Source organism: Prionailurus bengalensis, chromosome B4 (assembly GCF_016509475.1).
Source record: "Prionailurus bengalensis isolate Pbe53 chromosome B4, Fcat_Pben_1.1_paternal_pri, whole genome shotgun sequence".
NCBI lineage: Eukaryota > Metazoa > Chordata > Mammalia > Carnivora > Felidae > Prionailurus > Prionailurus bengalensis.
Genome location: NC_057358.1, coordinates 59837611 through 59862389, shown reverse-complemented (window position 1 = coordinate 59862389; position 24779 = coordinate 59837611). Strand labels below are relative to the sequence as shown.

Sequence of the window (24779 nt, the reverse complement as noted above, 5' to 3'; positions counted from 1 at the left end):
CAGTTTGTGGGTTTGAGCCCCACGTTGGGCTCTCTGCTGTCAGCATGGAGCCTGCTTCAGATCCTCTGTTCCCCTCTCTCTCTGCCCCTCCCAGCTCACTTCCTCTCTCTCTCAAAAATAATAAACATTAAAAAAAAAAAAGAAAGAAAAATAAGACATTTTTTTCAGCAAGGCCTCCCATTAGTGAATGCTTGTTTCAACCTTGCCTCCTACCTGTGGCCACATACAGTTCCCCTTTCAGAAATGCTAGTAAGCTCCACCCCAGACCTGCTAAATCAGAATCTCTGGGGATGAGGCCCAGGGATCTGTGTTTTAACTCTCCGGATGGTTATACACACTAAAGTTTGAGAAACACTGGTTTAGACTACTCAGGAACCATGTTTGGAATTGGGGTGTGGTGTTAATTCAGGCTGTTGGACATGGGAGAAAGGTGATAGATATTTGGATGGTGACCACAGGATCTAGCTCACAACAGTGGGTGAGGATAGTTATGAGATTCTCTTTCTATATTCTCCCCAATACCATCCACTATCGTTTTCCAGCTTATATCTGGAGATCTCAAGTATACAAGCATTTTTTAGCCCCAAATTTCTCAGCAGGAAGTATAAATGCCTAATTTATATTTATTAGAGAACAAATCCATAGATTCTCCATAGAAAATATAATTGATTATGGTGAGCTGGAAGAGTTGCCCATTTTCAGCTTAGTGAGGTAGTGAGGGGTCATAGAGCTTTTTTCTTGTCTCCGTGGAGGATATTTTGGAAGGGAACGTGTAAGGAGTGGTAGTACTCATGAGACAAGGAGCTCTGACCTTGAATCTCCTAATTGGAGGCAGCTTGGTACTTGGTATGTCAGACTTGTTGATCTGTCTGAAAAAGGAAAGGGGATTGGAGAGAAATGGAAAAATTGATGGGATGGGGGCGGGGGACAGTGGAGCATCTTATATGGCCACTCTGGTGCAGTAAGGATGCCTGCCTGAGTCTGGGGCTGGCAGGGCCCAGTGCCAAAGAAAATGTGGAACCTCTTGTTCAAAAATAAGAATTTCAAGATGGTGCCAGCAAAACATCAAACCAAGCTTGGGACCCTTCTAAGTACTGGACAACGTGCTACAGCACAGCTCGTACAACCATAAGGCAGACCCTGCCTGAATCTCCCCTGGTCAAAAGGAGGCCACACTTGCTAGAATTCCACCCAAGAGTGTGGTCTCCCTTTGGGTATACTGTCAGTGATGGAGCTAAGGGGGTTTGCAAGAAGTCAGGCCAGGGACAGCACTCCCACTTCAAAGAAGTGTGCACTGAAGAAATCCTTCAGAGCTACTAAAAACATCACTCATGTGCCCAACAGAGAGCTAACATTTGACATCTACCTAAGTGCAACCAGTCAGTGTTGACCAGACAAACAATAGTCAAGAGGATCTGAGATCACGCACCCAGGTCAGAATGATATGTTTGCCCATTTCATCCTGATCCTGCTTCCCTATCCCAACAGGGAAGGAGCTCCAATGCACGGACAGGAGTAAAGGAATTAATGGCTGCCTCATTTATCTAAGGAAGTCTGGAAGAGATGAGACCAACATTTTAAACTGATCTGGAGTGGGGTATGTGTGTAATGTTTAATAACTGAAAATAACTAAATCCAAGGACTGTCCTTGAAATATCATTAAGGAATAGAACATATAGATTTGATTGTTGCAAGGGAGTTATTTAAAAACCAATATTTTATTTGTACCTCATTGAGGCGACTGCTCAATAAACGGTTACATATTAAAAATTATATTTAGGGGCGCCTGAGTGGCTCAGTAGGTTAAGTGTCCAACTTTGGCTCAGGTCATGATCTTGGAATCTGTGAGTTTGAGCCCTGCATGGAGCTCTTTGCTGACAGCTCTGAGCCTACAGCCTGCTTCAGATTCTGTGTCTCCATCTCTCTCTGCCCCTGCCTCTCTCTCTCTCTTTCTCTCTCAATCCCTCTCAAAAATAAATAAACATTTTAAAAAATTAAAAATAATTATATTTAGTACAAGACAGGGGAATGAAGAAAGCTATTCATGAAAGACTCAGTTGATGGATCACGGATAATAATCCCTTTCACTTCTAGTCTTGAACTGAGGATATCCAAGTGAAGAGTGAATATAAATCACCCTGAAAAGATCTCTGATGGAAGAACATTATACTGGACACTTATTTTTTAATACAATCAATCTTTTGGGAGTAAACATTTTAAATATTATACTATGCTCTCTTTATGACCTCTCCTATAGATTTTTTAGGGCAGTGATGACTGGGCCTTTGCTAAAGTGATTCACAGTCTTAGCACAGGAGACTCTTTGAATGCCATTTGGCTGAATTGATGTTTGTGACATCTACTATTGATTCTATCAGGGGTAATAAAAATACTTAAGCATTACAAAAATTCCACATCAATTATTTATTGCTACATTTATGTATCTACTATTTATTGAAGCTCTAAATGAGGACTGCTAAGCCCCATAAAGGCTAAAGCATGAATTAGACACTGATCTCATTCTCAAGATGCTTCTAGTTTGGTAAGGCTCAAGTGTATGGAAATAACAAGAAGGCAAGGTGGAAAGTGTTGAATGGTACCTTAAAAAGGATGTGACCTTAGACTCCTGCCCTGAGCTCTGAGTTCTAGAAGGCCCTATTCTGGACCAAGGAGACATGCCCACCAGCAGCCTGAGATTCCTCCCACTTTTAGAATATGTTCCGGGTATCTGACATCCCAGCCCTTATTGATCTTCCCAAGTGTAGACTGCACATCTGGGGTGTGCTGGGGTGGCCCAAGGAGTGGCCAAGGAATGACTACCTGTAGGGACTATCGGTGGGAAGACTTGGAAATGTGGGCCAATTCTCCCTGTACCACCTGTAACAGTTTATTACCTTAAATTGCAACTTTTAATGTTTAGACTATGTTGCAAGGGTCTCCAATTACTCTTGCCCTGGAGGCCCACAAATGTGATGGGTAGGGTGGCCTGGCTATGGGAATTCATGAAGAGCAAGAACTTGACCTTGGCAGTATCTGGGACGTTTCACTGGGGAGGTAGAGCTTGAACAGGCAGAGCTGGGAGAAGGGAAGGAGGAAGAGGAATTTCTGACAGAGGGGAACATCACACTCAAAGACATGGAACTGAAAGTGTCAGTTTGTATGTGGGGAATCTAGCTTTCCATGAGGACATCAGGAGTGGAAGAGTAGAAACAAAGGAGACCAGATCATACACTACCCAGAATGCTAGGACATGGTGAAGTGTCTCGTATTCTCAGCACAGGAGATCCATTTACATGGATTGATGTTCATGACATCTAATATTCACTCCAGTAGGGTTAGGGTCTTTGAAAATCTTTATGTAGACAATGGGGTGTCATTGTAAGTGTGAAAAGTTTTGATCAGATCAACTTTGTAAAGAGAGAGTGCTGGCTTGTCATGAGGTTGGTGAGCAAGGATGGGGGCAAGATAAAAAGAAAATGTATTTGAGATAATGGAAGAGGAAGAAAGAGGTAGAGAAAGGAATAAGACTTGGTACCTGGATTCTAAAGAGGTTGGTGAAGCCATTTGATGAAAAAGATGATTTCTACGGGTGCCTCGCTGGCTCAGTCAGTACAGCATGCAACTCCTGATCTCTGGTGGGGAGTTCCAGTCCCACATTGGGGGCAGAGTTTACTTTAAAAAAAAGAAAAGAAAAAGGTGATTTCTATTTGAAGCTGGACATTTTTTACTTTGCATAGTTAGTCAGATGGTAGTAAGGAATTAAGTATTGTGTTTTACCCTACCTGGGGTTTCACTGAATTCTTTTTAGTCATACGCTGACACCTTTTTTCCAGTCCGGGCAGTTAGATATGAGGATACCCTTGCCCAAAGTAGGTGTCTGGTGGGACCAAGAGGACAAGGTCAAGTTAAAGAAAAGAAACACTGAACACAAGTGTAAGTGTGAAGAATGATTTTTCAGTGAGTCTCTTTTAAACTTATCTGGTTTTCCTCTCCGTTCCCCCCAACCTGCGACATTTTTTCCCACTGACTTTTGTAACAGCTTTATTGAGATATAATTCATATACCACAACTCACCCATTTAAAGTGCACAATTCAATAGGTTTTAATAGTCATAGAGTTGTGCAACCATCACCACAATCTATTTTAGAACATTTTCGTCTCCCCAAAAAGAAATCCTGTGCCCTTTACTTACCTACTCCAAGCCCTAGGTAACCACTAACCTACTTTTTATCTCCACAGATTTGTGTACTCTGGACATTTTGTATAAACAGAATAATATATGATCCCAATGTCTGGTTTTTTTCACTTAGCAAAATCTTCTTAAGGTTCATTTATGTTGTAGCATGAATCACTACTTCATTCCTTTTCATGGCCAAATAATGTTCCCTTGTGTTTATCTACTCATCGGTTGATGGTCATTTGGGAAATTTCCTCTTTGGGGTTTTATCAATAAAACCACTATGAGTATTTGGGTAAAGGTTTTGTGTACATATAAGTTTTCATTTCTCTTGGATATATACTTAGAGATGGAAATGTTGGGTTAAATAGAAACTCTGTGTTCAACTTTTTGAGGAAGTCCTAAACTGTTTTTCAAAGTGTTGCGCCATTTTACATTTGCACTAGGAGTGTCTGAAGGTTCCAAAATCCAAGGAAAAACATTTGTGACTTTGACCAATAATTGAACATCCATTAAATGTATGGCAGAGGGCTGTGCAACATAGAGAGTGATAGATAGATTGTCATATACAAATCCCCTGGATAAACAGAAACCTCTGTTTCTTTTAATAGTTCATGTTTAATGCCTTGGAGGCCCCAAACAGTAACATCATTTGTGTAGACAGAGGAGGATTTCTATCATATAGGAGGCATTTCTAAGTTGCTAAGTACTCTTTTCCAAAGGAGAACGCAGACATAAAGAGATCTGTCAGCTGCATGGTAGGACAATGACTGGGTCCAGTTTATCTCAACACTTACAGGCCTTGTGCTAGCATTTCCTGGATTCTGGGTCTAACACTCTATTGTCTTCTTTCCTGCAGGCTTTCTAAACACACATATTTGAACATTAAGCTTATTTTTCTTTCATATTCCATTGTATGACCATAAGTCTCAACCAAAACCATCCATGAATTGTAAGACATCTCTGACCTATAATTTAAGCTTTGGTCAGTTGCACAGTTTGAAATACACCACTCTGCATGTCCTGAGCTCCTCTGCCTTTCTGTAAACCCGGCTCTGTGAAGATTCCTCGGGTTGCAGTTCTTTGATTGGGTTGCTAGTGTCCTAAACGAGTTTGCCTTCTCCAGGTCTCCCAGAAAAATAGAGCAAAAGGCTTCTAAAACGATATGATGAGGGGTACAAACACAACAGAGGAGTGGAAAGGCGTCCGGACACCACTTTCATTTGTCACCGCTGGAGCTTTAAGGGTCAGCAGACGTCGTCTGGGAGATGGTGACGGTGGGCTCCCGAGGTGGAAGGTTAAACCTTGGGTTGGGGTTAACGAAGTGCAGGAGGCGTGGCTTGGAGACTTAAGAGAAGGTTCACCTCCACAGGTTGGCCATAAAAACTGCTGGCTCCTCAAGTGATGTTTACGTCCATTGAAGTTCGCACCCACCTGGACATCAGCTGACAGGTCAGGTTTCACTAACTCCGTATACTTGAGACAAAAACCCAAACTACATACTCCAAATAGAGACAGAGCCTCCCTTCCCTCCCTCCATCCTTCCCTTTCCTCCTTCCCTGCTTCCTTCTTTCCTTCTCCTTCTCTTTCCTCTATTTTCTTTATTATGTATTTATTTTCTATTTCTATTCCACACCCTCCACCCCCCACTTCACCTTCTTCTCCCTACGTCGGCAAATTACCCTCCCCCACCCCACCGACCCGACCCCGGCTCCACCTTTTCATCTCCTGGCGTTTAGCAGGCTCACTCCACCGCGCGCGACCCCCGCGCCGGTCAGGCCAATTCTCACCCTCCCTGCTCCCTTAAAAGCCCAGGGAAAACGTCTTGGCCCCACCATCATGCACTTTCCCGGGAGGGGACTGTCGCACCCCAGGCCCATAAGCTCCAGGGCGGCTATGCACCTCCCTTTTCCTCGCTCTGGAGGCCCCCGCCGCCCCTCTAGCGCCAGAGGCTCACCGCAGCGTGCCGCTTCCCGGGCGGCCCGGCCTCCCCAGAGTCGCCCCGCCCCGTTCCAGCTCCGCCCCCGGCCGCAGCTCGCTGATTGGCCTTCCACCTCCTTTCCCCGGGCTCCTCTCCTCCCCTCAGCCCAATGGGCATCGCCACCTGGTCCAAAAATTCCCCCAAGGGGACCGAGGGGCTCTGCCACCACTAGCTCCTGCAGGGCGGCGGGGACCGCCGCGGTGGGGCGCAGAACGAGGAGGGGACCCGGAGCGGGGGAGCGGAGGAGGCGGGAGGAGGAGCAGAGGTGTTGGAGAGAAAAGTTCTGAAAGGAACAGGAAACCTGCCGGGGAAGCGGCGGCTGCGGCTCTCGGGCCCCTCCGCCCCCCAGGGCTGCGCACGTCGCGGGGCGTCCGCCGCAGCGGCTTCGCTCCGGGCCGGCTTCCCCGGCGCGGGGGCAGGGCTGAGCCACGACACTCGGTCAGTCAGGCCGTGCCCTTCGCTGCCGCTGTCGGCGCTGCAGCTGTGCGCTCCGTTCCGCCTCTGCCGCGGCGGCTCCCCGGAGAGGGCGGCGAGGGCGCAGGGAAGAGGAGGGACGTCTACTTTGGAGCATGAAGCAGCATGTCTGATAAAATGTCCAGCTTCCTCTACATAGGGGACATCGTGTCCCTGTACGCGGAGGGCTCGGTCAACGGCTTCATCAGCACCCTGGGGTAAGCCGGAGACGCGGGCTGCGCAGCGTCCGCGCTCTCTCTCCTGAACCATCCCCGCCCCTGCTCGCGCCGCCGCGTCCCCCTGCTCCCGCCCGGGGGGGGGTGGCCGGACCGCGCGGCTGGGTCTGTGCGCCCGCGGACAGCGCCGGGCGCTCGGCTCGCTCGCAGGAAGCTGCCCGGAGAGGCAAGACTTTCTCAGCAACTTCGTAATCTCAAGCTCAGAGACGCATCAAAAAAGGAGGAAGTGATTCAAAAGCCCCGAGACAGGCCCTGCGAAGAAGTCTTCCCTAGCTTCTCCAAGGGTTGTTTTCGTTAAATGTGTTTGTTTTTCCGAAAAGGTAGAACAATACTGCACCTCTCCCGGTCTTGGCGAGCGACCACCCCCAAGCCCCTGTCTCTCAGGGCAGTCGATAAAAGTCCGTGGCCTTGGACATGAAACTCAGGCGACGTGGTGAGCCAAAGTGTGGCTTTGCCCCTGCGGGGGTTGCTCACCGTCTCGTCTTCTCTGAAGTAATTTCCTTTCGGCTTTGCCAAACCGGGACTTGCCGTCAGGGGTAGCCCAGGGATGATGACTGCAGCTCTGTGACCCTTAGACGTCTCTGAGGGCCTCCTGGTTCTAGAACGCAGTCCTGCTTTTCCCCTGTCCCGGGCCTTGGCCCACTGAAATCCTGAACTTCTCCTGGAACTCAGCCAAGTGCAGGGCTCTTGAGATTCGAGCTGACTTATGAATGGGGGAAATAGCTATATAAACATAACATGTGCTAGTTGGTTAAATAGGACTTCCTTGATGACTAGTATTTTCTCTCTGTCCTGATTGTGAATACCAGTTAGCAGTTTAAATATGCACGCGGCAATGTGTTTTCATGCGCACGCATTTTTTTTTTTTTAATTTTTATTACCTTGCGGCCTCAGTACTTCAGACTGCCCACTCTTTAGGATTTCAGGCTGCAGAACTGGTGTTTCCACTCCTCGCCGGTCACTGTTAGGTTTTAGGGCACATGACTTAACATGCAGTGTCCTTGGACCGTGACTGTGAGCCATATTATAACGGAGTGGGTGCCTACTCGACCGAGGTCGTGGAAGTCACCAGTACTTACACAGTTTGTGTTGTGCATCTCCCCCGTAGGTGAAGGAAGGGAGGTAGATATAATTGATTCCCTTTTAGGTCAATGTTAATCGTGAAACTGAAATGGGTAAGAAAAAGTATCAGTGGCCAGTGTGTATGTTGGGTTTGTAACTCATGAGCTACCATTTGTTCCTGACAGAATTCACAGTACAAGGACATTTTTGTGCCCCAGCACCATTTTGCAGATGAACTCTGTTGCACTTCACCTTTCCCCACCATAGACTCACTCTCTGGGTGGTGGGTAAGCAGGAAGGGCTCCAGGGCCAAAATGCTTAGGGTCAAATCCTGGCTTCTCCATGTGTGAATCTTATGTCTGTGGGATGGGCAAGTTACAAAATTGCTCTGTATCTCAGTTTCCTCATGTCTAAAGTTGGGAAGAATGATGGTTTCTACCTCACAGGGCTTTGGTGAGGAAGAAGTGAGTTAATATATGTAAATTGCTTAGCACAGTACCTGGCACATAGTAAGCACTTATGTGTCAGCTATTATAATTAGCACTACCTTGGTTCCTGTGAACAATAGTTAACACTGGTAGACAAAATGATAAAAAAAAAAAAAAGGACTAGGAATAGAGTATAAAGCCTAGACAAACAAAAGGCCATGTGTTTGTAGTGTCTCATTCAGCAAAGGTATGTGTTTATGTATCTATACACATAAAGAGTTATAGGTGGTAAATCAGGAAGCTGCTGCTTCAGCAGTTGTGGACTCTGTCCTGCTCATTATAGAGATCAGGGAACTCAGGGGAAGAGAAATGAGGTGACTTACCTAAGAAACAGAGGATATTAATGCCAAAAGCTGGAACTGTAACCCCGTCTCCAGATTCCCAGTCGAGTGTGTGTTTCTTTGGCGACATATCATAATCTTTACGCCTTGAGAAAAAGAAAGCTCTCGACCTTTAATGTAGTGTATGTTTGTGAAAATATTTATTTGTATCCAAATTTCTCGCTGGTGTTTTGAAAGTTGCATTTCTACATAACACGTGTAGTATTATTTTTCTGTTAACAAATTGAGTCTTGTTGAGGTTAATATGACAAGACCTCTGTGTAGCTCGATTCTGAGGTGAGGAAGGATCTTCAGAAAAGCTGCCCTTGGTGCAGCTTGGTGCTTTGATTGGATATTCTTTTTCTCTAACCTGTGGAGCTAAAAATTTGGCTTAAAGTTTCTGATTTCTGTTTTAGCCCTTTATCCATTTGACACTTTCGATAGCATGATGGCTTTTCAAATTCAGCTTAAGAGAGTAGTTAATGAGAATTTAGTGGATAAGCATTTCAAGGTAATTCTTGGTAAAGATAGTCATCTGCAAACAAATTTTGTCTGATTTGAACATTTAGTGTATAAGGAAGTTTTGGAGGCTATGCATTATTATCATTTTGCTTTGGGGAAGTTTTGCAATAAGGTAATGAATTTTTCTGTTAAAAAACCGATCAGTTTCATTCTCGAAGAGTTTAGCAGGCTCCTCTTAGAGATACTTCCTACTGGAAATGTGGGAGGAATTTTCTTAGGCTCTGTGACTGAGCTTCCAAGTTTGATTTCTCAGTGTGAGAAATTAGAATGCCCCAGTTGCAAAGATTTGCATTTCCTCTTTTTTCTCCAGTTATCCTTTAACCAGTACGTACCTGATGTTTCTGAATCCCAAATTGTTGCTGACTGAGGTATTTTTCTCCCAGCTTGTGTAGGTGCAAAAGGGGCCAGTTTGTATTTTGTAACTTAATTTTTCATCTAAACATCTATTTAAGAAACACTTATATTGATTTAAGGAAAACTGCTTTAAATCCTGTAGAATGAAGATGGTGAATATATTTTAAATAAACAAATTTCTGGCTAATGGTACATTTTAGGGTTATAGTTTTTTTTTTTTTTTTAAAGGAAGGGAGGGAATTTTGGGACCTGCTGTACAATTTTAAATGCAGTGGTAATAGTTCCTTCTTCCCTTTTCTATTTTCTTTATCCTGAGCCTCACTTCCCTGGTTATTGCCACATCTGACACTTCATATTTCTGAATATGATATCACCTTGAATATGATATCAAGGTCAATATCACCTTGACCAGTGATTAGGTACCATCCAGTGGGAATGAGCATAGCAGGACTTCCAGGGTGGGTGGGATAGAATCAGTAAAAAGGTATTTAACTCCTTCATTGTCTATTCTCCATATGGTTGAAAGGTTAGTAAATGACACATGTGCATATGAGTGTGTGTGTGTGTGTGTGTGTGTGTGTGTGTGTGTGTCTATATATGTATAAGTGATTGCTGCTTTTGGCTTGAGGTTTCTTTGCAGGATCTACCAAGAGTCAACACCCACTAGTTAAAGTCTCAGCAAACTATCAGATGACACTCATTGATGCCGTGACTACAGAGCATCATAATAATCTCTTAACCAGAGTGACAAAAAACTGGGACCCTTATCTTTACTTGCTGCTTGAATTTTGGCCAATTCAGTGAACTTTTCAGTACCTTTGTTTCCATGTTCAATGATGGACGTTAGGTAGGGTGATGGCGTGTCACACAGTTTATAATTCTACCTTAATTCCTTGGATGAATAAAACTATAAATGCATACCTTTTATTGTTCCCAATTATAGTCCCTTGACTTTCCCTTCCTGATCTTTTTCTCTGTTTAATGTTTTTGGTATTTAAATATTTGCAGATTTGGTTTATTATTATCTTTTCTTCTGTCATTGAATTATGCTACTCTTATTACAGTTTTAAGATTGTTTCCCTTACTAGGACTGTCTGATCAGTGAAGAAAGAGTCAAGTAGATGAAGCAAGGCATGGTTACAGTCAACTTCTATTTTAGAATAATTTGCAGATTATCTTTACTCTTTCCAACAGAACCCTTCCAAGTTAACAGCCAGTATTTCCTGCTGTAACTAGCTGTATAAACTTAGCTTTGTTTTGATTGAGGCATATGCTATTTTGATAAAAAACATCTAAAAATCCATTGAATATTTGCATGCATGTTCAGTGGAGAGGAAGAAGACAGTATAATCTTGAAAACTTAGCTGTTTTGGAAAATCTAAGGGTTAGTAGTGTCATGTTATGGAACTTGAAATCTGCTCAGGTACAAAGACAGTTTCTCAAGTGGTGAACATAAAGTCTATTTTAAGCTAAAGTGGACTGTTTCTTAAACTTAGAAGTCATTCCATAAATGACTTCTCTTTTAGCTTTTAGACCCTCTCTTGTGGATAGCTCAGTCAGGTAAACAACCATCCCTCCTCAAATGCCTGGCTTGGGTCTGATAGACTGAAACTCACAGGCAACTGCTTGATCTTTTTCTAGGTTTAACAGAAGCTTATTTTATTTTATTTTATTTTATTTTATTTTATTTTATTTTTTGCATAGGTAACACATTTCATAATCACTTTGTCCTCTTGGAACTGTCCTTGTACAGATGGTACAAGGGTAACTTATAGAATATAGACAGAATACTATAGACTCATAATTTAAAACTGAAATTCCAGGCAGAGGGTGTGTCTTCATATACAAATATAGAAGAAGAAGTAACAGTGGACATCTATGACAAATTTATGGCATAGTAACAGAATGAATTTTACTCCTTTTTTTTTAACACTGGATCTTGGTAACCGATCATCAGATTATAATGAGAAGTGTAACTTTAATGATCATTCATTCATTCATTCATTCAATGGATAAAACTCTGCTTTTCAAATGTATTGATGCCTTTTTTTTTTTTTTTGTGGTTATCTTTCCACTCCCATGCAGATTTAGACTGGAAAGTTTTCAATATATGCCTTCAGAAAACCATAATTCTACTTGAAAAATACAAAACAACATACATGGGAAATAGTGACAGAAAATAGAACAGCATATTAGCAGTTATGGCACCACATGGTGAATGGATAGGTGATTTCCATTTTCATTTTTGTATCTCCTATGTTTCCCAGGTTCTATATATGTTTCTGTAATTAAACATCTATTACTGATACAGTTGGGAAAGCTAGCCAAAGTGAAAGTGATGTTTTGAAAGAGTCTTCAGTTTCTTATTACTGTTAGTCAACAGTATTTGTCTTAAAAAGCATAAATAAAGCATTGTACTGGTCATGGTCTGCAAGAAAACTACAGACGAGGAAACTGCATGCTACTGAAATAGATGGTCTTATGTTTACTGTAAACCCAACTTGTTCCTAGCTATTATTGGTATCTTAAAATGTATTATGGGAAAATGTTTGACCAGTAATGCTGAGCAGTTATGAATGATTGATTTAACTTATACAGTAAATAAATAGTTTGTTTTATTTTAGAAGTCTGTTTATACATGTAAGAAGTAAGTACTTTAGCATGGCCGACTTGTTCATGTTCATAATCTTAGTAGTCACAATGAAACTTTTATTTCCTGAGTCAGCTTCTATAGGCGATAGTTTGTGAAGGATTTCTTTTTGTGTAGGTATGATTGAAATATTTTTCTTAAGTATCTTTGAAATGGATGATTAGCTCTCTCAAAATTCAAATCACTCATTGGTTAACAATGGCTGTTTTATAGTTTATACTAACACACACCCACAGAAATCCAACCTTGAATAAGAATAAATTAAATTATGAGGCTATTTACAAAAAAGTTTAATCATAAAATTGAAAATGTGTCTACATCACGCATCAAGTCCATGTAACTTTCCTTGTGAGGTGGTTTATGCTGGAACATGCTGCAGATGGAATCATTAATTCACTCAACAAATATTTAATGAGCCCTGACTATGTGCTTGGGATACAGTGTGAAGATATGCTGGATCTTATGTAGTTTGTGGATTCCTTTGAGAAGTTGGCTAAGACCTATGAGAGAGTATATGTATTTGACATCTTCTTTGCTCTCAGTGCTATAAATGCCACAGGGTAAAGAACTGTCATTTTAATCTTTGTATGCTTAGCACCTCAAACAGTTCCTGTTTAATAAATGTTTGTGAAGTCAGCGTAGTAACTATTTAGTGATGGAGGTGAGACTGATATTGAATAACCACAACATAAGGCAATTCTTTTCAAATGTCATAAAGATGATTAAAAACAGTATTGTAAAGAAGTCAGAAGAAGATTCTGTTGCTTCTTGCTGGTATGATCTCGGTGCGGGGAGGGGCGCTTCGAGGAGGAGGTCGTATTTAAGCTGAACTTTGACAGATCATTAGGATGGATATTTGTCTCAAATCTGTACCCATAATTTGAGCACATATTATTTTTTTATTTTAGAGAGAAAGAGAGAGAGAGGGCACGGGTGGGGGAGAGGGGCAGCCGGAGAGAGAGAATCTTAAGCAGGCTCCGCACTGAGCGTGGAGCCAGACGCGGGGCTCAGTCCTATAACCCTGGGATCATGGCCTGAGCTGAAATCAAGAGTTGGATGCTTAACTGACTGAGCCACCCAGGTGCCCCTTGATATATATTTCTGATGTTTTTTTTTTTCTTCATTTAAAAAGAGGCTTGGTGAAATTTTACTGTCAATTTTTGATAGCTCCAAAAAAGGAAGCAAACAATTGGATATTTTTGAGATATGAAAAGATAGAAGACATGATCTAAGAAGATATTTTGTGCTAATTTCCAAATATGAGAAGTTTAAGTTTGGCTCAGATCCTCTGAGTTGTTTAGACTGCCTTCAATCTTTGTCACATACACTGAATTTACTGAGACCCGAGATAATGAGGGCATGTTATAAAGAAGAAACTTGGGAATTATTTGGGGGAATTTATACAATGCTTCCAGCTTCTTAGGATATTATATATTGTGCTCGCTTCGGCAGCACATATACTAAAAATAGGATATTATATATTTACTCCTTTCCCCTTATTTTTCCTTGTCCCCACTGTTTCATAGTTTTTCTTCAGGAATCATGAACCTAATTAGAGTATTACAGATCCCTGGAAATTTAGGCAATAAGGACAACTTTTTATCTAACATAGTTCTAAATTTCTTGGGATGCAAAAAAAAAATAGTTTTGTTTTTGTTTTTTGTTTTTTTGCTTCATACTGCCTATGACTGTTCAATACACACACACACACACATTCACACTTGGTATAGAATACCTTTCTGGTAGGTATGAAGCCCTCTTTTTTTTTTTGATGCATTTATAGATAACCATGAATGCGGGGAAAGGCTTAGGAAGTGAGCAAAGCATACTCTGAATACATGTCTAAATTCTTAGAATTCAAATGTGTTATTGAGATTCTATTAGTAAGATATTTGATCTCCTATTAAAATATCCTCATAAAAATTTCTTTGTGAAAATTACAAAATGCTAGACTTTTATTATATATTAGTTACCCAAAACAATTCCTCAACAGAGTCCTAGAGAAAACTGAAGTTTTTAATTAAGTAATTTCCTGGATATCTAGCCCTCTAAGACCTTGTGGTAGTGACTAATTTTGAAACAATCACTAAAGGGAGACACTGCTACTCTCCACATGTTATTGAAAAGAGGATTCATCAAATTATGTAGGGAATTACATGGATCATCAGAGCTAAATAGAGCACAAACAGAACCGACAGAAACAAAAAAATAAAACTGGACCATAAAGTCATTGATTGACTTTTCTACTGGCAAATCAAAGTGTATTGCAGGTTTTTCCTGCTATTTGAAAGTTTACTTTATGCCATTTTGCTTTACAAACGACCTACATTAATAGCTAATTTTCATTAATTGAAAGAAATCCGAAGAGAATTTTTGCTTTTGTGTTATGGTAATTGCTTCTTTGTTTTCTGCCATTTTGGCTTGCAAAAGCTTTCATAGGAATGCTCTACTTTCCAATAGTGGGGTGGGGAGGAGACCTGTTTTTGTACACATTTCTGAGCCTGAAGTGATCTCCAATTCATGTTCCAACTCACATTTAGTTAAATTATTTACAAACCTTGTATTGAATTGTCTTGGATCCTCTTGAAAAGAATCTATCGGTATCCTTTGCTATTCTCATTCTTATGATCTGATCTCAAAAGCCCAAAAGATTTGGAAAGCAAAAGATACTTGCATATCATTTTCCCACATGGATAAAGCTTAGGAATCAAAAGTCTATATTATATTAGAAGTAAGGTTCTTTTGTTTGTGAGGAACAGAAACCATCTCTGGCTAGCTTAAGCAAAGAAGGAAATGTTAATTATAAGGATACTGGAGGAGCTCCAAGAAATTGAATGATGAGCTCAACAACTGAGCAGTAAGACAGGCAAAAACCCAGGGCTGCTGTGGGAATCTTAATAGCAGAAACTTCTCTCTGGGTTCTCCGTTTACATGACCTGGATCCACCAGCAATTCCTATACTTTGCATCTTCTTAAATTTCAGAATGTTGAGTGATAGAGTTTGTCTCCACTCAGATTATTCATTAAGGTGCATGAACAATGCCAGGTTTGATTATCACGGAAATCACTGAGCAGAGGTGTCTGATTTCTGCTGGCTTCTGGGCAGTGTGGTATGGGGAGAGAGCTAAGGGGATTGTGAGCTTAGATCACTACTTTGTAGGTAAATAGTAACTTCCTAAGTGCCTTTCTAAATAAATTGTGGTAAAATACATATAACATAAAACTTGCCATCTTAACCATTTTAAGTATAAAATTCAGTGGCGTTAATCATATTTACAATGTTGTGCAGCCATCACCACTATCCATTTTCAGATTTTTCATCATCCCAGACAGAAAGTCTGTACTCTTTAGATAATCACTTTCCCCACTTCCCCTCTGTGACTCCTAGTCTACTTCCTGTCTCTATGAATTTACCTATTCCAGGTGCCTCACATAAATGGAATCATACAATATTTGTCCTTTTGTGTCTGGGCTTATTTTACTAACTATAATGTCTTCAAGCATCATCCATATTGTAGCATGTACCAGTACTCTGTTCCATTTTATCACCAAATAATATCCTATTGGAAGGATTTAGCATGTGTGTTTATCTCTTCATCCGTTGATGGTTATTTGGGGTTGATTCCATTTTTAATTGTTATGAATGACGCTGCCATGAATATTCATGCACATGTTTTTGTGTGGATATATATATATTTTGTGTGGATATATATTTTTCATTCTTTTGGGTATATATCTAACAATGGAATTGGGAGGTCATATGGTAACCTCTTTCACATTTTGCCTCAGCCTTTCCTATTCTTATCTTGCTCTACCCTTTTACCTCCCTACTATCTTATTATATACAATATAATTTACTATTTAATGTACCCATTGTTTATCATATGTCTATGAACTCTTTGAAGGTGGGGATCTTTTTGTTTTGTCAATGAGTATCTCAAGTGCTTGGCTCAATAAATATTTATTGAATTAGAATATATATATTCTCAGGGTACCTGGGTGGTTCAGCTGGTCAAGCATCTGACTCTTGAATTGGGCTCAGGTCATGATCTCAGTGTTGTGGTATTGAGACTGCATCAGGCTCCGTGCTGAGTGTGGACCCTTCTTAAGATTCTCTCTCCTTCTCTCTCTGTTTCCTCTCTCCACCCCTCCTTCCCTGTCCCAAGCCGCTTGTGTGCACACTCTCTCTAGAATAATAAAAAAAGAGAATATATGTATTGTCAAATCTCTAAGTAGCTGTTAACATCAGTCCTTCTCTGGAAAGAAATCAATATAATTGTTCTTATTAAATGTTTTGAGAATCTATATAGGTAATTCTTTTGAAACACATGAAAGTTGCCATTAGTTTTATGGTGCCATTAAACCTCACTATAATAGGGAGTTCAATAATCTCTTGGGTCATATCTCTGCACCTACCTAGCCCAACATGTGATAAATCCTATAGTCTAGAAAAAGTAATGTGTATAGCCTTGTTTAATAGCCACATGAAAGAAAAGTTGATATTTCAGAAAGTTCGATTTTGTTTTTAATGTGTGCAAAGGGTGAATTTGTCATCTCTTTCTCTTTGTGGATAGTATATGATATATCCAGGGAGACATTTTGGCAAAAAAAGTTTAGTTGGGAATAATTTGCTAATGTGAAATTGGAGAATAGTTGGAGAATTTATAGAACTTAAGAAAAATAGAATGACAACTTGTAATTTTTATTTTTGAAATTTAAGGATAAGTGTCTGGAAAATTTAAAAAGTAAGACAATGTCATTCTATTTCCTTTAGTTCTAATGTGCCATGATCTTCTATGATAGGTGTTTAAAATGTAATATTTTTAGAAAAGTACATTTGAGATGAAAGATACAAAACATGATCAGTTTTGCTTCATTTCTGTAACATCCACATTAATTCAGTGGAAGTACATCACACCAATTAAAGACAGTGACTTAAAAAATATATTATACAAATCATCAACACAGTTACATTAGGGATCCAAAAGAAGTTAATGATTTAAGGACTAGCTACTTGTGTTTGGCTAAAGTGTTCAAGGTCATTGCTGATATCAGGGACAAAACTACTTAAACATTTGCATTTCAAGTAGATTTTTGGCTTCAACCATGTTTTCAAAGAGGGTAATTTAAACCTGGTTTGTTAAAATAGGCAGGAAATGTAAAGAAAGGAATTTTGTTGTTTTAAGGACTCTATGCTTGTGGCTAGGAATGGTAAATATTATGACACTTTTAAATCAAATTAAGCCTCATTGTCAATGAAAGTGTTAGTTATTTAAAACTTTACCAAATTAATCCATTTCTAGGATTAAGAACAAATGAAAATAGAGCCTCTATTTACCTTTCTTCACTATTTACCTGGCAGGACGTGATTTAATACTTGAGTTCTAATTCTAAATTCATGTGAAGAATGAGCCTCCTTTCCCAATCAGTACAAATGAAGTCATTGTTATCTGTTAGGGTGAAACCAAGTGCTTATTTCCAGTCTTAGCTGCTAAAGAACCTCTCAGAAAGGCTTTTAAAAATATTATCAAATTGCAAGTATAATAACACTTTGTTAATTATTGAAGAATCTGAATAAAGAATTGTTTAGATAAATTGTCATGTAGGACCTTTGAGAGGCAGTAATTACCTTGGCATATAAAGTTATACTATGACAGTTTTCTAAAGAGTGTGGGGCACCTGGGTGGCTCAGTCAGTTGAGTATCTGACTTCAGCTCAGGTCATGATCTCATGGTTTGTGGGTTTGAGCCCCGTGTCGGGCTCTGTGCTGACAGCTCAGAGCCTGGGGCCTGCTTCGGATTCTGTGTCAGTCTCTCTGCTCCTTCCCCACTCATGCTCTGCCTCTCTCTCCTTCAAAAATAAATAAACATTAAAACAATTTTTTTAAAGAGAAGATCAACATTCATATTGCACTTTTTTTTTCAAAATGGAATTATAATTAATATGATAAACTCTAAAGAATTGATGCCAACTGCATCATTTAGTTTGAGACCAATTTAACTTAGCAAAATACATTTTAATTTCAGTTTCCATATCAGAGACTGCTAGTTATTCTCTCAAATTCATTTTTCCTTTCTTCCTTTTTATTTATTTATTTATTTATTTAATAGAATTTATTGTGAAATTGGTTTCCATACTATTTTCTTTTCTTCCATACTAACAGAAGTATTTTAGTTTGTGGGTGCCTAGAGTAAAGACCACATTTCCCAGCCTCCCTTTCAGCCAGGGTGGTGATGGACTATACTTGGAGGTCGGGCCTTTAAAGAAGGCTTTTATTGGCCTCCTCCCCACCCCACCGCCTTCAGTTAATTGCAATATGAGCAGGTAAGAAACCATCTTGAATCATGGTGATAATAGAGCATCTATAAATGAACCTGTTCTCTGGATATCCTCAAATCCTGGCTTGACTATATTCTAACAGATGATGAAACTGGATAGGCACACAAAGGTCAGATCATATTCCCCATTAGGTAATGTGAAGCCATTGAAGGATTTTTAAGCAGGATAGTGAAATGATCAGGTTTTGCTGTAGGGGGATCAGACAGTGGTAAAGAGCAAGAATAGAATAAGGTTGGAAATGGTAGACATGGGAGGAATCAGGGTCATATGTAAGGCAGCCTGAGCCAGGCAGCTGTGCTGGGGATGAAAAGTAGCTTATCACAGAATCACTGAAGGGACAGTATCTCTGGTTAGTGTTTCACTTACCAGACCTAAAAAGTTTCATAGATTAAAATATTCATTGTGACTTTTGAGGCTTTATTTTAAGAATGAAACACATGGGGTGCTGGGTGACTCAGTCAGTTAGGCGTCCGACTTCAGCTCAGGTAATGATCTCAAGCCTTGTTGAGTTCAAGCCCTGTGTCTGGCTCTGTGCTGACAGCTGAGAGCCTGGAACCTTCTTCGGATTGTGTTTCCCTCGCTCTCAGGCCTTCCCCTGCTCCCCCTGCTCGTGCTCTGTGTCTCTTTGTCTCTCAAAAATAAATAAACATTGAAAAAAATTTAGAAATTTCTTTAAAAAAAAAAAACGAAACATATAGAAAGAAGTTTCTGTTTCATTTGCTTATGTTTGGATAAAATGTCATGAAGCCCAGCACAACCTCACGCTTTTTGGGGCTCTGAGATCCAAGCCTCATCTTGTTCCATGCTTTCCTCTGCTGGCTCTCTGCTTCAGGCACAATGCTTCCCTCCCCTTCCCCCTTTTTTTAGGTGCACAAACATTCTGAGCTTCCTCTTACCACAGGGCCTTTTCACACATTTTCTTCTCTGTCTGGTAGGTTTCTTCACTTAACCTCATGCCTTTCACCTAATTTATACCTATTCATTATTCAGATTTCGGCTCAGTGACCCATCTGCAGTAAACTTTTCCTGATCTCCCAGACTGTGTGAGTTCCCTTTCTATATGCTCATACAGCACCATACTTTTTTTTTTTTTTCTTTTTTCCTTCAGAGAGTTTATCACAGCTATAGTTTTAATTTTACTTAAGGTTACTCTGTAAGGGCAGAGACCATGTCTGGTTTTGTTCACAATCATGTTCCTAATGCTTCACACAGTATTTGTCAGATAGTAGGTACTCAGGAAATTTTGTGTTTGATTCAGACAAACCTGGTTTCAAATCACACTATACCTCTTGGTATTACCTTAAGAAGGACTTAACACCTGAAACCTCAATTTCTTTATCTGTAGAGTGGGATTATTGCCTAGTTTATACTATTGTGATAAGATTAATGGCAATTAACATATGTGGAACACTTAGTAAGAATCAAACCCTTAGCATCAGGTACCTAAATTAAATAGGGTAGAAACCATAAATATTCAAAAAATCAACATGAGTCTCCTTTTGGAAGCTTGGTTGACTTCAGAGTGCATCGATGTTGAAAGTTCTGCTGTATTATGTTTATAAAATTTTGCAGTAAAACAGTTTAAGCTGGTGTTTGTTTAGTAGGCTGTTCAAAGGCACGATGCCTTATCTATTATTTATTTTGGTTTTGGCTTTTTTTTTCTTCCTTACTTTGATAATGCACGTCACTAAATTGCAAGCACCTACATTTATCTTTTATTAGTGATTTGATGCCTGCTATCTTTTTGATGTAATGGGAACACCTGAAGTGTACCAACATTAGTAATAACCTTAGAATTGCTTGGCATATATATGTGTACATATATATGGCATATATATGTATATATATATATGACATATATATGTATATATAGATGGCATATATATGTATATATAGATGGCATATATATGTATATATATGGCATATGTATGGCATATATATGGCATATATATGGCATATATATATGGCATATATATATATATATATATATATATATACACCCTGTCTTCCTTGACTAGAATTTTCAAGTCTTGTTACATTTTATTTGTTTATTTATTTATTTATTTATTTATTTATTATTTTTAAATTCTTAATTTAAGTAGGCTCCACACCCAACGTGGAGCTTGAACTCACCAACCTGAGGTCAAGAGTCCTAGGCTCCACCAACTGAGCCAGCCAGGCACCCCAAGTCTTGTTACATTTTAAAGACAACATATTATTTTAGTTGCTAATATTTCTTCCCTGGTAGAACATAGTGGTAAAAGGAAACAATTTTGTTTAATTTATTGAAACAAAAACAAATGTTTGCTTTGGAGCCATGAGAATAGAGGTTTTGCACAACTTTTCTCTGGACAGCTGGTGCTACTATACTTCTCTAGTCTCCTATGGGCCAAGATCTCCTAATGAGCTTCCATGAATGGTTGAGGGATTAGCAAAAACTGCTATCTAATTTGGATAATTAATCAATTCACAAATAAACAAATATGCCTAGGATAATCTTGTTAAATTTTGAACAGTGACTAATCAAATTTTGATGGCCTCTTATCTTGGGAATACTAACGATTTTTAGACAAAATCATAGGGGTCTGAAAGGCATAGAGAGTGTCTCTTATATATACCAAACAAACAAAAAAAAAGATGCAGACTGTAGCCTTCTTTTAGATATGCCATAAAAGGAAATTTTACTATTTACTGGAATCAATATATATATATACACACAGAAACTATTGAAGAATCCTTATAAATTAAAGCATTAAAAAACACTTATACCCTCCACTTTATTTTTTTTTAACTTTTAAAATATTTATTTATTTTTGAGAGAGAGAGAGAGAGAGAGAGAGAGAGCGAGCATGAGCAGTGGAGGGGCAGAGAGAGAGGGAGACACAGAATCCAAAGCAGGCTCCAGGCTGTGAGCTGTCAGCACAGAGCCTGATGTGGGGCTCGAACTCACGAGCTGTGAGATCATGACCTGATCTAAAGTCGAACAGTGAACCAACTGGGCAGGTGCCCCATACCCTCCCACTTTATAAACTCTTGTTTGAAAGTTTCTCCCCGATGCTTCCTTGTAGCTAACATAAATTCCTTATGTTGCAGTTTGTATTCGTTTGCTATTTCTAGACTAGAGTCATGGCTAAGAGCTCAAAAATGTCACATTCCTTGTTATGATAGAACTAGTGAGTTTGAAGACGCTTTATTAATCAGGCTGGTTTTTTATTGAAAGAAACAGAAGACCCGGTTGGAACAATTGTCAGCAGAGAACTTTGTAATCAAGGTAACTGAAGGGTCTAGTCATAGGTTTGTTACAGACTCCTTCCCTTGATTCCATTGTGTCTGGAGTGTTCCATCCTCAGGCAAGCCTCTACCTATGGTGACTGCCTGGCTGCTAGCAGCTTCTGCCTCACAGTACCCTATCCTCTTAGCCCAGAGCTGAAAAGAGTGCCTCATTTCCATGAACTCCAGAAGTGTGCAGTTGTCACTGTTGCAGGGACTAGGATAATGGTCCCATCTTTGGCCAAACACTGTGGCCAGGGAATGAGATGCTCTGCTTACAGGGATGATACCATCATGCCCTGGGTGGGAGAAGAGCCCATCTCTGTTATTCTGTCAGGGTTCTGTTGCCAGAGAAAGGCAGTGGGTGCTGGAAAGGCAAAGACAACACGTGTCCACTGCAGCCAAATAGGATTCTCTTACCCTCCAGGAAGCCACATTTCCTATGTCCTTCCAATCAGGTTTTCAACTGTGAAGACTTTAATTATGTTTGGTGTTGATAGAAGACTATTTCTGTTTCCAGTTTATTACTTTGGGATTTAAACAATTTTTTTAAATGTTTGTTTATTTTTGAGAGAGAGAGAGGGAGAGACAGAGAGACACAGAGACACAGAGACACAGAGCATGAGCAGGGAAGGGGCAGAGAGAGAGAGGGAAACACAGAATCCGAAACAGGCTCCAGGCTCTGAGCTGTCAGCACAGAGCTCAATGCAGGGCTCAAACGCTGGGACAGTGAGATCATGCCCTGAGCTGAAGTCGGAGGCTTAACTGACCGAACCACTCAGGTGCCTCAACTTTGGGGCTTTTTAATGCTAGCACTGTTTCAGATGGAGTTTACTTTCTGATGAAAAGGAGAATTACGTGAGTACTTTTACATGCCATACTAAAGCCTCAGGTCTGGTCTGGTCTAAACTTCCTTGGCATCAGCTCTTGAAGGAAAGGACTCTGAGGAAATCAAGTGTCACGGTGAGAGGTCAAAGAGGGAAGACAGCAGTTTATTGTATCTAAATGTACCTAAATGTACCTAAATGATACCTTAACAATGTTGTTACAAAATAAAGAGGGAGTTTATGAAGCAGACTTTTCAAAGTAAGTACCTTATTCATAAGCACATGAATCAACATGCTTTGATAAATGAATCTCATCATGAAAGTATATGCATTAGAATCTCTATTTCTTAAAGTGAATTTTATTGTGAGTGTATCTGCTTTTAATGTAGGTAGTATTTGTTTAGGTACAAGTAGCTTATCCGCTTTATGAAATAATTGCATCACGTCATGTATACACACATTAATTATTATGGTGGAGATGTGTACAGAGCAGGGTGTAATATAGGCAGGATTTAAAATACAAATTTTGAAGGGTGCCTTGGTGCCTTAGTCGGTTAAGCATCAGACTCTTGATTTTTGGCTCAGGTCATGATCTCATGGGTTTGTGAGTTTGACCCCCTGTCCGAGCCTGCTTGGGATTCCCTCTCTCCCTTTTTCTCTCCCACTCTCTCTGCCCCTCCCCAACTTGTGCTTGCTCTCTCGTGCTCTCTCTGTCTCTAAAAATAAAAATAAACTTAAAAATAAAATACAAAGTTTGAAATTAAAAAATCATTAGCTTAGATCTCAAAAATTAGAAAATTTTGTCGTTAAAATACTTTCAAATAAAAATTTCTCCTGTAAAACCAATATATTTTGTGCCAGAGCTAGATATGAATTATGACTCTTAATTGATATGTAATATTGAAATGTGCTCTTTGGGTAATCTTTTCAGAAATAGCACAGTAAAATTTTCTAACTTTTTAAAAAAATGTTTTTTACATTTATTTATTTATTTTTGAGAGATGGAGAGAGAGCACAAGTGGGGGAGGGGCAGAGAAAGGGGGGCACAGAATCTGAAGCAAGCTCCAGGCTCTGAGCTGTCAGCCTAGAGCCCGACACGGGACTCGAACTCACAAACTGTGAGATCATGACCTGAGCTGAAGTCGGATGCTCAACCGACGGAACCACCCAGGTGCCCCCCCAAATTTTCTAACTCTTAAAAGTTAGTGTCTTCAACTCATTTTTTCCCTCCTATTTTAATATTTAAAATTGGGGTCCACTTTGAACTCCTGAAGAAATTGGTTGGTTATGATATAATTATCTAGAAATCATGTTTAATTTCAAAGTTGAGTCAAACCATTAAATAGATGTTTGACAATGAACTTTTAAAGGCAATGTGTGTTTTGGAAAGAGCTGTTTAAATGCTTAGGTTTGAATTCTAGTCTACCTTGAAGAGGTTCTGAGAACTTGGGCAAATTATTTAATGTCTGAATTTACTTCTCCATCTTTATTTTTTTTTTTTTCAACGTTTATTTATTTTTTGGGACAGAGAGAGACAGAGCATGAACGGGGGAGGGGCAGAGAGAGAGGGAGACACAGAATCGGAAACAGGCTCCAGGCTCTGAGCCATCAGCCCAGAGCCTGACGCGGGGCTCGAACTCACGGACCGCAAGATCGTGACCTGGCTGAAGTCGGACGCTTAACCGACTGCGCCACCCAGGCGCCCCAACTTCTCCATCTTTAAATAAGGAGAACTAATTATACTTGCCCTCTGTTCCTCAGTGGTTCTTTGGGGGGTACGAAATGATGTTATACCTGTGTGAATATTTGAAAAGCTATACTGATACATGCCAGATGTTTTAAAAATTTGTACTAAAATTTTTTTCAATTTATTATTTATTTATTATTTTGAGCCAAACAAAAGCCATCTGGTGCTGGATTTATTTATTTATTTGTCTGTCTACTTAAAATTTTATTTAAACCCAAGTTAGTTAACATATAATATAATAATGGTTTCAAGAGTAGAATTTTGTATTTTTTTTAAATGATAAACTCATAAGGACATCACCTAAACCTACTTACTGAGTTGAATCATATTACACATTTAAATATCAATGGCTT

At 39.8% G+C, this 24779-nt stretch overlaps 1 protein-coding gene and 1 long non-coding RNA gene across 3 annotated transcripts in view; one reads left to right on the top strand and one right to left on the bottom strand.

The window, feature by feature from the left end:
• Positions 1 to 5685, bottom strand: part of LOC122472268 — a 57710-nt gene extending 52025 nt beyond the window's left edge. The window contains exons 1-2 of the long non-coding RNA XR_006294397.1: positions 3783 to 5685; positions 3536 to 3672 (exon numbers count right to left, since the gene is read on the bottom strand). This is a non-coding gene — a long non-coding RNA (uncharacterized LOC122472268). The remainder of the gene's footprint in view (positions 1 to 3535; positions 3673 to 3782) is intronic.
• Positions 5686 to 6324: 639 nt separating this feature from the next.
• Positions 6325 to 24779, top strand: part of ITPR2 (inositol 1,4,5-trisphosphate receptor type 2) — a 508158-nt gene continuing 489703 nt past the window's right edge. For both annotated transcript variants that reach the window (XM_043561419.1, XM_043561418.1), the window contains exon 1: positions 6325 to 6829. In XM_043561419.1, the coding sequence (XP_043417354.1) occupies positions 6738 to 6829 (92 nt within the window). In that variant the 5' untranslated portion in view covers positions 6325 to 6737. The remainder of the gene's footprint in view (positions 6830 to 24779) is intronic.